The 14,456-nt window shown below is 39.4% G+C and overlaps 1 protein-coding gene across 1 annotated transcript in view; it reads left to right on the forward strand.

Moving 5' to 3' along the window:
• Positions 1 to 11,624, forward strand: part of LOC136324515 (butyrophilin subfamily 1 member A1-like) — a 61,695-nt gene extending 50,071 nt beyond the window's left edge. The window contains exons 17-20 of the mRNA XM_066257538.1: positions 6,039 to 6,059; positions 7,472 to 7,492; positions 9,876 to 9,902; positions 10,079 to 11,624. Of these exons, the coding sequence (XP_066113635.1) occupies positions 9,893 to 9,902; positions 10,079 to 10,641 (573 nt within the window). The 5' untranslated portion in view covers positions 6,039 to 6,059; positions 7,472 to 7,492; positions 9,876 to 9,892 and the 3' untranslated portion in view covers positions 10,642 to 11,624. The remainder of the gene's footprint in view (positions 1 to 6,038; positions 6,060 to 7,471; positions 7,493 to 9,875; positions 9,903 to 10,078) is intronic.
• The last annotated feature ends 2,832 nt before the right edge of the window (positions 11,625 to 14,456 follow it).

Here is a 14,456-nt window from a genome sequence, read left to right on the forward strand (position 1 = left end):
CGAAAGAGAAGGATCAAAAAGACAAAAACTAACAGAAAGTAATCTATATAATGGCAATAGGGAACTCACAAGTGTCAATAATTACACTAAATGTAAACGGTTAAACTCACCAATAAAAAGGCACAGAGTAGCAGAATGGATTAAAAAAGAAAATCCAACTGTATGCTGCCTACAGGATACTCATCTAAGTAACAAGGATAAAAACAAATTCAAAGTGAAAGGCTGGAAAACAATACTCTAAGCAAATAACATCCAAAAAAAATCAGGCCTAGCAATACTCATATCTGATAATGCTGACTACAAGACAGCAAAAGTACTCAGAGACAAAAATGGCCATTTCATAATGGCTAAGGGGACACTGAATCAAGAAGACATAACAATTCTTAATATATATGCACCAAACCAAGGAGCACCAAAATATATAAGACAGTTACTTATTGACCTTAAAACAAAAACTGACAAAAATACAATCATACTTGGAGACCTCAATACACCGCTGATGGCTCTAGATCGGTCATCCAAACAGAGAATCAACATAGATATTGTGGCCTTAAACAAAACACTAGACACCTGGATATGATAGACATCTACAGGACATTTCATCCCAAAGTGACTGAGTATACATTATTCTCCAGTGTACATGGATCATTCTCAAGAATTGATCATATGTTGGGCCACAAAAACAACATCAGCAAATTCAGAAAATCGAAGTTGTACCAAGCATATTTTCTGATCATAAGGCCTTGAAACTAGAATTCAACTGCAAAAAAGAGGAAAAAAATCCCACAAAAATGTGGAAACTAAACAACATACTTTTAAAAAATAAATGGATCAAAGAAGAAATAAGTGCACAGATCAAAAGATATATACAGACTAATGAAAATGACAATATGACATATCAGAATCTATGGGATGCAGTAAAAGCAGTGATAAGAGGGAAGTTCATATCACTTCAGGCATATATGACCAAACAAGAGAGAGCCCAAGTGAACCACTTAACTTCACACCTTAAGGAACTAGAAAAAGAAGAGCAAAGACTACCCAAAACCAGCCAAAGAAAGGAGATAATAAAAATCAGAGCAGAAATAAATGAAATAGAGAACAGAAAAAATATAGAAAAAATTAATAGAACAAGGAGCTGGTTCTTTGAAAAGATCAACAAAATTGACAAACCTTTCACAAGACTTACCAAGGAAAAAAGAGAAAGAACTCATATAAACAAAATCCAAAATGAAAGAGAAGAAATCAACACAGACACCATGGATATACAAAGAATTATTGTAGAATACTATGAAAAACTTTATGCCACTAAATTCAACAACCTAGAAGAAATGGATAAATTCCTAGAACAATACAAACTTCCTAGACTGAGTCAAGAAGAAGCAGAAAGCCTAAACAGGCCTATTAGCAGAGAAGAATAGAAAAAAACATAAAAAACCTCCCCAAAAATAAAAGTCCAGGCCCTGATGTCTATACCAGCGAATTTTATCAAACATTCAAAGAAGATTTGGTTCTTATTCTACTGAAAGTCTTCCAAAAAATTGAAGAAGAAGCAATACTTCCAAACACATTTTATGAAGCCAACATAAACCTCATACGAAAACCAGGCAAGGATGGCACAAAAAAAACTACAGACAAATATCTCTAATGAATACAGATGCTAAAATACTAAACAAAATACTAGCAAATCGAATACAACAACATATTAAAAAGATAATACATCATGATCAAGTGGGATTCATCCCAGAAATTCAAGGATGGTTCAACATATGTAAAACGGTAAATGTAATACACCATATCAACAAAACAAAGAACAAAAACCACATGATCTTATCAATAGATGCAGAAAAGGCTTTCGATAAAATACAACACAATTTTATGTTTAAGACTCTCAACAAAATGGATATAGAAGGAAAATATCTCAACATGTTAAAGGCTATATATGATAAACCATCAGCTAACATCATATTAAATGGCACTAAACTGAAGGCTTTCCCCCTTAAATCAGGAAAAAGACAGGGTTGTCCACTCTCTCCACTCTTATTTAATGTGGTACTAGAGGTTCTAGCCAGAGCAATAAGACAAGACAAAGAAATAAAAGGCATCCATATCGGAAAAGAAGAAGTAAAGGTATCACTTTTTGCAGATGATATGATCCTATACATCGAAAATCCCAAAGAATGCACAAAAAGACTACTAGAAACAATAAGCCAATACAGTAAGGTCGCAGGATATAAAATTAACATACAGAAGTCAATAGCCTTTCTATATACCAACAATGAAACATTTGAGAACGAATTCAAAAGAACAATCCCCTTCCCGATTGCAACAACAACAACAAAATACTTAGGAATAAACATAACAAAGAATGTAAAGGACTTATATAATGAAAACTCTAAACCATTGTTAAGGGAAATCGAGAAAGATATAATGAGATGGAAGAATATACCTTGTTCTTGGTTAGGAAGAATAAATATAATCAAGATGGCCATATTACCCAAAGCAATATACAAATTTAATGCAATTGCCATCAAAATTTCAATGACATTTTTTAAAGAAATGGAGCAAAAAATAATCAGATTTATATGGAACTATAAAAAACCCCGAATAGCCAAAGCAATCCTAAAGAAAAAGAATGAAGTTGGGGGCATTACAATATCTGACTTCAAACTATATTATAGTGCCACGACAAGTAAAACAGCATAGTATTGGCAGAAAAATAGACACTCAGACCAATGGAACAGAATAGAAAGTCCAGAAATAAAACCACATATATGTAGTCAAATAATTTTTGATAAAGGGGCCAATAACACACAATGGAGAAAAGAAAGCTTCTTTAGTAAATGGTGCTGGGAAAACTGGAAAGCCACATGCAAAAGAATGAAACTGGACTACAGTCTGTACCCCTGTACTAAAATTAATTCAAAATGGATCAAAGATCTAAACAGAAGACCTGAAACAATTAAGTACATAGAAGAAGACATCGGTACTAAACTCATGGACCTGGGTTTTAAAGAGCATTTTGTGAATATGACTCCAATGGCAAGAGAAGTGAAGGCAAAAATTAATGAATGGGCCTACATCAGACTAAGAAGTTTTTGCTCAGCAAGAGAAACTGACAACAAAATAAACAGACAGCCAACTAAATGAGAAAAGATATTTTCAAACAACAGCGCAGATAAGGGTCTAATATCCAAAATATACAAAGAACTCCTAAAACTCAACAACAAACAAACAAACAATCCAATAAAAAAATGGGAAGAGGACATGAACAGACACTTCTCCCAGGAAGAAATACAAATGGCCAACAGATATATGAAAAGATGCTCATCTTCGTTAGTTATTAGAGAAATGCAAATCAAAACTGCAATGAGATACCACCTCACACCTGTTAGATTAGCTATTATTAACAAGACAGATAATAGCAAATGTTGGAGAGGTTGTGGAGAAAAAGGAACCCTCATACACTGTTGGTGGGAATGTAAAGTAGTACAACCATTATGGAAGAAAATATGGTGGTTCCTCAAAAAACTGAAAATAGAATTACCTTATGACCCAGCAATCCCTCTACTGGATATATACCCTAAAAATTCAGAAACACTGATACGTAAAGACACATGCAGCCCTATGTTCATTGCAGCCTTGTTCACAGTGACCAGGACATGGAAACAATCAAAAAGCCCGTCAATAGATGACTGGATAAAGAAGATGTGGCACATATACACTATGGAATACTACTCAGCCATAAGAAATGATGACATCGGATCATTTACAGCAAAATGGTGGGATCTTGATAACATTATACGAAGTGAAATAAGTAAATCAGAAAAAAACAGGAACTGCATTATTCCATATGTAGGTGGGACATAAAAGTGAAACTAAGAGACATTGATAAAAGTGTGGTGGTTATGGGAGGAGGGGGGAGAGGGAGAGGGAAATGGGGAGGGGGAGGGGCACTAAGAATACTAGATAGAAGGTGACAGAGGACAATCTGACTTTGGGTGATGGGTATGCAACATAAGTGAATGAGAAGATAACCTGGACTTGTTATCTTTGAATATATGTATCCTTATTTATTGATGTCGCCCCATTAAAAATAAAATTATTAAAAAAAAAAAAGAACCTAAACCGGACTTACCTATAAGAGCAGTCTTTCAACAACCTTTATACAATGGTTGTAGCAACTTTGTATGTGGAAGGTACTGCAGTTAGAATGGGATACATACATATAAAGAAATATCCAAAGAGCTATTAATTTGACAAATATATCAGACTGGTTCACATAGAATGAAATAAAATAAAAAATGATTTTTTTAAAAAAGTAACAAATAAATATTTTTAAAATTTTACAGAACTTTGTAAATATGCTTCCTTTCTTCTATTTTAACGTTTTTTTAATGTTTTATTAATTTGTTGGGGTGACCTTGGTTAATAAAAGTATGCAGGTTTCAGGCGCACAATTCTATCACACACCTGTCATGTATCCATCTGTTACCCTGTCATTTATTTTAAATATTTATGTCTCCATATGTCATGTGGTATTTTTAAAGTAGTACTAATGATTTCAGTGGAATGGATTTTCAAGGTATATTCTTTATTCATAGAACAGACGAGACTTGTTCATGTGTCCGAAACAACCATTGTCGGGTGGAATGCTTGTGTTACCTCTTCTTTACAGTGTGCAGGAACTGTGTCTCATGTGTGTGTGTCAGTGTATTTGTTTCTCTGTTAAGAGAAAGGCTCAGTAAGGTCCAGTGAGAAACAGAATATCCGTCAGAGAATCCCAGTCCTCTGTCCCTCCTGAATTCAGCACCCATGAATATAAGATATTCTTCACTCAGAAATGTGATAAAACAGATACTCAAACACACAGTGTGGTTAAAAATCAGTCTGTGAACAAAAACATGGAGGACGCAGCCCCCAGACCCCTGACCTTGTGTCACTGGAGGAGCTGTGTGTCAGTGCTCCTTCCACAGTGTGGTGGACACTCTGCATGATGTCGCTGCCGCAACAGTGAGACTCACTGATGTGTTTAAAAGCATTTAACCCTGGCCAGTTGGCTCAGTGGTAGAGCATCGGCCTGGTGTGCAGAAGTCCCGGGTTCGATTCCGACCAGGGCACACAGGAGAAGCGCTCATCTGCTTCTCCACCCCTCCCCCTCTCCTTCCTCTCTTTCTCTCTCTTTTCTTCCTGCAGACAAGGCTCCATTGGAGCAAAGTTGGCCCGGGCACTGAGGATGGCTCTGTGGCCTCTGCCTCAGTTGATAGAATGGCTCTGGTTGCAACAGAGCAACGCCGCAGATGGGCAGAGCATCGCCCCCTGGTGGGCATGCCGGGTGGATCCTGGTCAGGCGCATGCGGGAGTCTGTCTGCCTCCCCGTTCCCAACTTCAGAAAATACAAAGGAAAAAATAAAATAAAATAAAAAATAAATAAATAAAAGCATCCAATGACCTTATTAAGCTCATAAAATGAATTAGAGGAACATAAATATTTCAAATAGACCTAGCATTTTTTTTAACCTGGCCTGTGGTCATGCAGTGGATAGTGTGTGGACTGGGAACACTGAGGTGCCAGTTTGAGCCCGGGCTTCCCAGGACACGTCACCCAGAGCAACATCATACAACTAAAGTGACATAGCTCTGAAACCATATGCTTTGCTCCTGCCTCCCACCACTTCTGTATGTAATAGTGATAAATTAAATCTTTTCAGAAAAGCAATTATTTTATAAATTAACCAGAAAAAATAATAGTTTAAAATTTTTATATTATTTTACTAAATTAACTTCATTTTCTACCTTTCTTTTTACTGCAGTTTACCTGTGGAAAATATTTAGTAGTGAGCTCTGAGCCAGTCTGTAGGTGCGCTCATTGTGGGGTGATTTGTTGTGTGTGTATGTGTGTGTGTGTGTGTGTGTGTGTTCATCTGGACTGTGGTCAGGTTAATTCTGAATTTGAATATATCAGTAAATTTGAATTCTCTTTGTAGTTGTTTCCCATTAAATTGACACTGACTTTTTCTTCTTTTTTTCTTTTTCAGAGGAATATAAGGAAACAATAGGTAAAATTACTGATATTCCTTTACTCTTGATCCACTTGAAAATATCCGGTTTATTTCTCCCTCTGACATTTCTGAACTTTTTATCCAAGTGCCTTCCATTGACCTGTCCTCCTCCTAGATGTCCACTGTCCCCTCTCTGATTCTGGGACAGCACTTCTCCCGTGTGTGGCTCTGTCCATTTCTGTTTCCTACCTTCCCTCCTTCCCATTCCTTCTTCTGTCATTTCATACAATTATTTCCCTATAAACATTGGCGGCTTCAGTCTCACAGAATATTGACTCAGTTTCAATAAGACATTGGTGAGACAAAGGGTGTTAACGTCACAGATACGTAATTTTTAATATATTCATATATTACAGGTGTACATTAGTGTATATCTAATGAATGTATATATATGTATTTCTGGGAAATGTTCAAAATTAAGAACTCTGTCAAGTATTTCAAGTTCTAGATCCCATTATTACCAATTGATACTTCTCCAAACCCTTGAGACAAAAGACTCCAAACCTTCTGCATTCAGTGTCTCTGTCTATTGTCTTCTCACAGCCTGTGTCGTGATAAATACCTTGTATCACTCACTGGTCAGATGTGAGAGAGTGGGCCGTCCCTCTTCCACTGTCCTTGAGTATATGACCCAGGTGTTCCAAGGTCTCTAAATATTTTACATAATTTTTTATACCATATAATATATCCATCCATGCCTGTTTTTAATTCATTGGCATTATGTTGACATTATTATCTAATGACAAATGCACTTAAAAGTAAACAATTTTCAGAAAGATGAAGTCTCTTAAGACTTGTTAAAAAGTGGTACATTTCTGACCTGTACATTTTTGTGTGAAGGGTCTGAAAAAAATTATTGACCACAATGATCCAGAAAAAAAGATAATTTAATCAATCAAAGCTTAAGATTGTTTTTCTCTAATAACAATTACAATTATATTTTTTTTCCTTGGGATTGGTCTATAGGAGTATGTTTCTCTAATGTACAGAGTAGATTTCATATGACTACTTCTTCAAAAACAGTTTGTCGAGATGGGCGTCTCGGCTGTACACTTCCTTGTGACTGGCCAAGTCCCTGCCTTATTTGTAACTACGTTTCATCTGAAAAAGATGATTGTCCAGTGATAGGGGATTACTTAGTATTTCACATCCCAGCATTTCTGATATAACTACTTCTTTGTTTTATTTCCTGACTTAGTATGTTGTGCATAAGGGACAGGGGAGGGAGAACAACAGTGACTCCGATGCGTGATATGTTTTTTAAAACATCATGATTCCTACATTCACTAATATGGCTCATTGTGTACTCAAGAGTGAACTATGAAAGGGACCCATTTCTGTTTTCTTTCTTATCTGTTACTGTGTTTTCACTGGGAATGATTTGTGTATTTTTGCCACTTACTTTTCAGCCAAGAGTGAACAGGAGATAGGTCAGTACAATAACCTCCTCCCCTGTCCTTCTCTCACCTGTTCCTTATCCCTGTCTTCTCTCTCAGTGACCATCTGCCTTTTTTTCTCAGAGTCTTGGTCTTTTAACTCTAACAGGCCATCCTTATTACCCAACATTTACCATCTGGTTGCAATCAGGGAGACAGGGCTTTTCTGTCTGATGAATTTTAACAAAAGGGTATCTGGAAGTTTAGGTACTTCTGAGTTTCTAAGTGTAAGTTTTCTCCAAGGACAGCTCAGGTCACTTGACTCAGAACCTCCCTCACTGTCATTTCTTTCCCTTCTTCTGATTGACTCAGCTTCATTCAGCCCTGAGTTAAAACGGACACTCAGATACAATAAGGTTGCGAATTAATTGGTGGCCAAATACGCTGTGAAGAGACGCACATAAGAACCTAACCAGTAATAGCCCACACAAGCAGTCTTTCAATAACTCTTGTAGAGTGGTTGTTCTAACTTTGTACAGTGTGGGTGCTATAAATAAAATGGAACACAGCCTGACTGGGGTGGTGCAGTGGATAAAGCTTCAACCTGGAACACTGAGGTCGCCGGTTCAAAACCCTGTACTTGTCTTGTCAAGGCACATATGAGAGTTGATGCTTCCTGTTCCTCCCCCCCTTCTCTCTCTCTTTCTCTTTCTCTTACTCTCTATCTCCTCTCTAAAATGAATAAATACATATTTTTTAAAAAGGAACACAAACATATATGTATATATACATATGTATAAAAGCATCCAAAGACCGTTTTAAACATGACGAATATTTCATAGTTCTCCACATAGAATGAAAAGGGATCAAAGTAATTTTATTATAAAATATCAAATATATTTAAAATTTTACAGAATTCATTAAATTTGTTTTATTTCTCCTATTCAAAGTATTTTTTAATGTTTCATTGAAATTATTGGGGTGACCTTGGCTCATAAAACTATGCAGGTGTCAGGTGCACAATGCTGTCACTCCTCTTCTGTACATGGCAGTGTGTCCCCACCCTAGTCACGTATCCCTGTCACACTTCTATTTATTTAAATCTTTATTTTGTATTTTTCCGAAGTTGGAAACAGAGAGGCAGTCAGACAGACTCCCGCATGCACCCGACCAGGATCCACCCGGCACACCCACCAGGGGGCGATGCTCTGCCGCAACCAGAGCCGTTCTAGTACCTGAGGCAGAGGTCACAGAGCCATCCTCAGTGCCCGGGCCATCTTTGCTCCAATGGAGCCTTGGCTGCGGGAGGGGAAGAGAGAGACAGAGAGGAAGGAGAGGGGGAGGGGTGGAGAAGAAGATAGGAGCATCTCCTGTGTGCCCTGGCCGGGAATCGAACTCAGGACTCCTGCACGCCAGGCCAACGCTCTACCACTGAGCCAACCGGCCAGGGCTATTTATTTAAATCTTTATGTCCTCATATGTCACATGGTATTTTTTAAATTGTAATGATGATTTCAGTGGAATGGATTTTCAAGATATATTATTTTTTTATATATAGCTTTATTTAGACGATTAAATTTATATTTGGAGATCCAGCACATTCTTTCTCCTCTCCTCTCTCTTCCTTCCTGTCTTCATTTGATTCCCTTCCTTTCACTCCTTCCCTGTGCCCACCCACATTTTGCTTCTGTATTTCAACCTGTCCTACATCAGAGCATGTTTATTATCGTGCTTGAAAGAACAGAATATTATAATACAGGACCGAAAGAGGAAGTTCAAGAGATGTTGAAGAAATGGAACAAGACAGAAAGAAATGGAAAAGACAGAAACGGGGAGGGAACAAAAGTAAAAGTCTAACTGTTTTGTTTTGCTTTGCAGTTTGGAGGAATTTGTTTTTTTACACTGGCGAGTGACATGGGATGTGATGACAAAAGTCTTGTTATCAAAGATTTTGTTATATGAACACAAACTATGCGTGCATGCTGAAAATTAAAGAGACACCAAATTATACATTCTATCAATTCAATAGATTACTCAATATTCTAACAGATGTTTTTGAACCCCTACATTTTCTCAGTTCTTTATTGTTTAATTGCACCTCACATTGTGTTTTGATCATAGGCAGTGTTAGCATTTGTTAAAATTTATGAAAAAGCAAAAAAATAGTCCATCCTGCTTACTGTACTATCAATCATCCTAAAGAGATTAATGATGTTTATCCTGTAAGAATATTGGATAAGGAGATCATAAGAACAGGTCAAATCTCCAATCACACATAATTCAGTATATTGTAGGAGGCTCTAGTTAATGAAAGAGTGTTATCTTTGGTTGGTGATTTCTTGAATTAACCCTAATGAATTTACACTCATAGTATTCTGGAAAGAGAGACAGATGATTGTTCAAATACTGAGTTCTCACGTTAATTTTTTTCTTGCAGATTTGAGAAAAAAAGAGATGAAAACTGGTGAGTCTATGATGGTCCAGGAGGGACCCTGGTCCTTGCAGAGTGGCCTTGGGGAACGATGGGTGGAGAGGAGCTGGATCTACCCAGGATCAGAGGAGATCTCAGAGAATGGGAACCCTCCAGCCCAGATATACTGAGACCTTTCTTAAAATCATGACAATCTACTTGTCCTGTAGTAACTGTGACCCTGGACGCAGCCACTGCTCATCCTGCCCTCCTCCTGTCTGAAAATGGGAGACGAGTGACCTGGCAAGAAAGGCGAAAAGATCTGCCCAACTCCACACAAAGATTCGACTCCCTTCCCTGTGTGCTGGGTCAGCTGCACATCAGCTCGGGGCGATGCTACTGGGAGGTGGAGGTTGGAAACATGCATTCCTGGGACCTGGGAGTTTGTAGAGATAATGTAACAAGGAAAGGGAGGGTCACCATGTCCCCACAGAATGGCTTCTGGGTCATCAGGCTCTACAGTGGGGAATACTGGGCCGTCACTTCCCCAGCAACCCCTCTTACTATAGGAGAAAAGCCCCTCAAAGTGGGGATATTTGTAGATTACGAGGATGGAGTTGTATCTTTCTTTAACATAACAGATGGGTCCCATATATTCAGCTTTCCCAAGAACACTTTCCACGGTGTCCTGAGACCTCTTTTTAGGCTCTGGTCCTCAGACTCAGGCTCCCTATCCATCTGCCCAGGTGAAGGAAAAGAAGTGACTGATGTTGTAATTCCTATGCTACACTAACTCTCATAAGAAATACTTACTTTGGGTCCCAATGTTGATCACATTTCTGGAGTGAGATACAAATAGACTGTTTCCTTCTCCTTACTGGTTCAGGTTCAGGATGAGTTCTGACACAAAAACTGATGATTGTCCCTCATGTCAACGCCCCCTATTCCTTAGTTATAGAGTCCTCTAATTACACACCTAGAGACCCTCACACAAATGGTAGATTTCCCGACCTCCCCTGATGCCTGTAAGTACATGATGACCGATGTGTTATAAGGTAAATTATTTAGTGTGATTCTGTATGACCCCTGAAATGTGTCCTTAGAGGGAAATTGTGTCCTTTTTTCTCCTTTACTTTTTCTGCTGGCTATTGTATGTCACGATGGATGGAACTGAAATAACATCTGTGGCCATGTTAACTGACATGGGTGACAGAGAAATTAAAATTAGCTTGAGTTCTGACAACACTATGGAACCTCTGTATTGCTCAATTTCAGCATTTTTTTCTGTGAGGAATAAACTTTTGTACCTTTAAGACATTTACATGGTGAATATTTGTCCTCCTGATTGACTCTAAGTACGTGGTGCACTCTCCCTTTAAGGAAGGCGAGGAGGACATCCAGGTGGAATGTCTAGGGGAACCTCAGGTGTGATCCTTGGTCTCTCAGCTCCTCCTGCTCCCCCAGTGTGTCCCTCCCACAGGGGCCCCTTGTTCCTCCTGACCCCCCAGTCCCTCCTGACCTCACTCCTGCCCTTTCCTGCTTAGAGCCATGGGGAACACTGTCTAGTGTCCCATGACTCATAAATGAAACCCCTGGGTCACTGTCCTTCTGTCACATCCGCCTGACAAAACTCCAACCACAGATCAATCTAATGACCTGTTTCTCAGACCAGAGCTCACCGTGCTGTAACGGTCCCTCCTGTGAGAAGACGGGCTCTCTGCACATGCGCAGTCCCTGTCACGGCATGGACACCGCCCTCTGTCCTCCTCCCGTCCTCTCCAGCCATGTGCACGTCCTCACCTTTGCTGTCACATCTGTTAACAATGTCTTTCCACTGCCACCTCTACCTTCCTTTTTCTCAGTGTGGCTGTGCTGTCCTGCCCTCTCTAGTTCTAGACTTCATCAGCCTTTCTATTAGATTTTTTTCCATTAATCTTGACATTTTCATCCTGGTAAGTTTGCTCAGCGATAAAGCGTCAGCTCAGTATGTGGAAGTCCTGGGTTCAATTCCTGGTCAGGGCACAAAGGAGAAGCACCCATTTGCTTCTCCACCCCTCCCCCTCTCCTTCCTCTCTTTCTCTTCCCCTTCTGCAGCCAAGGCTCCATTGGAACAAAGTTGGCCCCGGGCACTGAGGATGGCACCATGGCCTCCACCTCAGGCACTAGAATGTCTCTGGTTACAATGGAGCAACACCTCAGATGAGCAGAGCATCGCTCCCTGGTGGGCATGTCAGGTAGATACCGATTCAGGTACATGTAGGAGTCTGTCTCTCTGCCTCCCTGCTTCTCACTAAAAATGTTTTTAAATATTTTTTTATTAAAATTTTCAAAATATTTCCCATACTAAAATCAAAACTATAAAAGTTATCACCTCTGTTCTCTATTTATATAACCAAACTTTTTAAAAAGTTACATAAATAATCAATTTATATTTATATTTCCCTGTTCCCTTTCCTCTTCATTATACACTATGATACAGGTGAATTGTACTCCCCCATTCCCAAATTAAAGTCTCATGTCAAAGTTGTAACCTCCAGTAATCAGAATGTGACCTTGTTTAGTTTTCTAAAAAAAGCACTTATTTTACCATGGGGGCTTCACCTCATGACCTGATCTAATCCTGACATCTCCCAGATGCTCCTCTGCCAATACCATCACGCTGGAGGCTGAGACTTTAATACAGAAAGTGGGAGGAGGAACACAAACATTCAGTCCATATTTGTAAGCAGTGTTGGCAACAAACTACATAAATCCTCCATTCAGCTTGGGTTTCTGGTTTGATGATCTGGGCCCCTGTCTCAGGTGCATTTGGGTGCAGGGAGTCCATGAGGCCAGTTCCGGGGACAGAGTGGGGTGGAAACGCTGCTCTCAACTGAACTGTGCATCTTGTAGCTCATCCCTGCTGGGGGCTCGAAAGAGTCGTTTGCGACCTAGACTCTGTCTGACCCCCTAACACAAGCCCATCATCAGACAGCCTAGGGGATTCTGTTATTCCTGTTATCATGGTTACACATGTTTAGTTATAATAAATGTGGTTATTATACTTTTTGCTGTCATCTTCTAGACCTTTCTTCCAATATTTTAGATGTGTTATCTTTCACATTGCTGGTGTTTGTTAATTTAATATGGCAAAACTGATCACCCATCTTAAATATGTTTATATTTTTGAAATTGATATGAAACATGGTGTCCCCAAAATTAAATTATTCTGTAATAAGGGCTTCTGGAATAGAATAAACTATGTAGGTGAATCCACATCATATTGGTAAACAATTGAGGCAATGCTTTGAGAGATTCAGGTGCGTAGACAATTATAACAGAGTATCTAAAATTCAGCTCTAGGAGCTAAGGCAGAGAAGTTCCCAGCTCACAAGGTCATTCCACTTCAACCTCATAAGTGTATATTCTATGAAGAGCATCCACGTTTTACAGGAGCCCATTGGGGATCTCTGCTACCTGAGTGAACTGGTCGTCTGGAGCACTGGATCAGAGAGGGGGCAGTGCTGGGGGGTGGGTGTGACAGAGAGACCACAGAGTCCCACTCCCTGCAGCACCTCGTAGCAGCTGGAGGTCTGGGAAGTGTCTGTGCAGGAAAGTCCGTCCTGGGGGCATGGAGGCAGCATTCCGCACTCCTGGTCATTGAAACAGCGGGACCTTTCCCTCACTTTAAAGGGTGTTAGGTGAATAAACCAACATCTTCACTGGGACCCCACCTGGTGAGAGCAGGAGACGCAGATCAGGAATCAGTGCACAGGAGAGACGGACGGGCAGATGGGAAGGTTTCCACATCCGTCTACCCAGAATTCCCTGGGGTAAAATGAGACACATGGAAGCACAGAGCTGTCTCCAAGGGCGCAGAGGGAACATGGAGAGGACAAAAGAGAGACCTCAAAGGAGACGGGTGAACACTGAAAGAGTTCCCTCTCTGTGACCCACGTGTTTTCCTGTAAATATTTAACCATTTATTTACCTGACCCCTTATTACAGATTAAGTATGGTGTGAAAGATACTTAATTTTGTTTGTTTTTAACAAAAAAAACCTATTTTCCATATTTGACATTTAAATTATATTAAACCTATTAAATTCACAAACTTCAAAATTTGTTTCTCTCTTTTTCATTCAAATATTCTTTTGGAAGAATAATTATAATAGCTGGACTTTGTCTTCTACTTCACATGCAAAGACATCAAGTTGAGCAGGAAAAAAACATGAGAAACATAGTTAATTGCTCACTTGCACAATTTTTATTGAATTTCTTAGAGTGACATTGGTTAATAAAATGACATAGGATTCAATGGTACCATTCTATGTCATCTGTATATGGTATTGTATGATCACCGCCCCAAGTGATTTATGCTCCCCTTTAGCTACTCCTGCCTGTCCCCACCCCCTCATCTTCTCTTAATCACCATACTTTGCTCTGTGTCTGTGAGTTTTGCGGGTGTATTTTGTTTAATCCCTCCACCTTTCTCACTCAGCCCTCCCCACCCCCTCCACTCTGACAGCTGTGTGTCTGTTCGCTGCACCTGTGAGTCAGTTTATACTTTCTTCACTAGTTTACTTTGTTCACTAGTTTCCACACACCAGTGAAATCATATGGAAATAAT

The sequence above is a fragment of the Saccopteryx bilineata genome, chromosome 1, assembly GCF_036850765.1.
Source record: "Saccopteryx bilineata isolate mSacBil1 chromosome 1, mSacBil1_pri_phased_curated, whole genome shotgun sequence".
NCBI classification, from domain to species: domain Eukaryota; kingdom Metazoa; phylum Chordata; class Mammalia; order Chiroptera; family Emballonuridae; genus Saccopteryx; species Saccopteryx bilineata.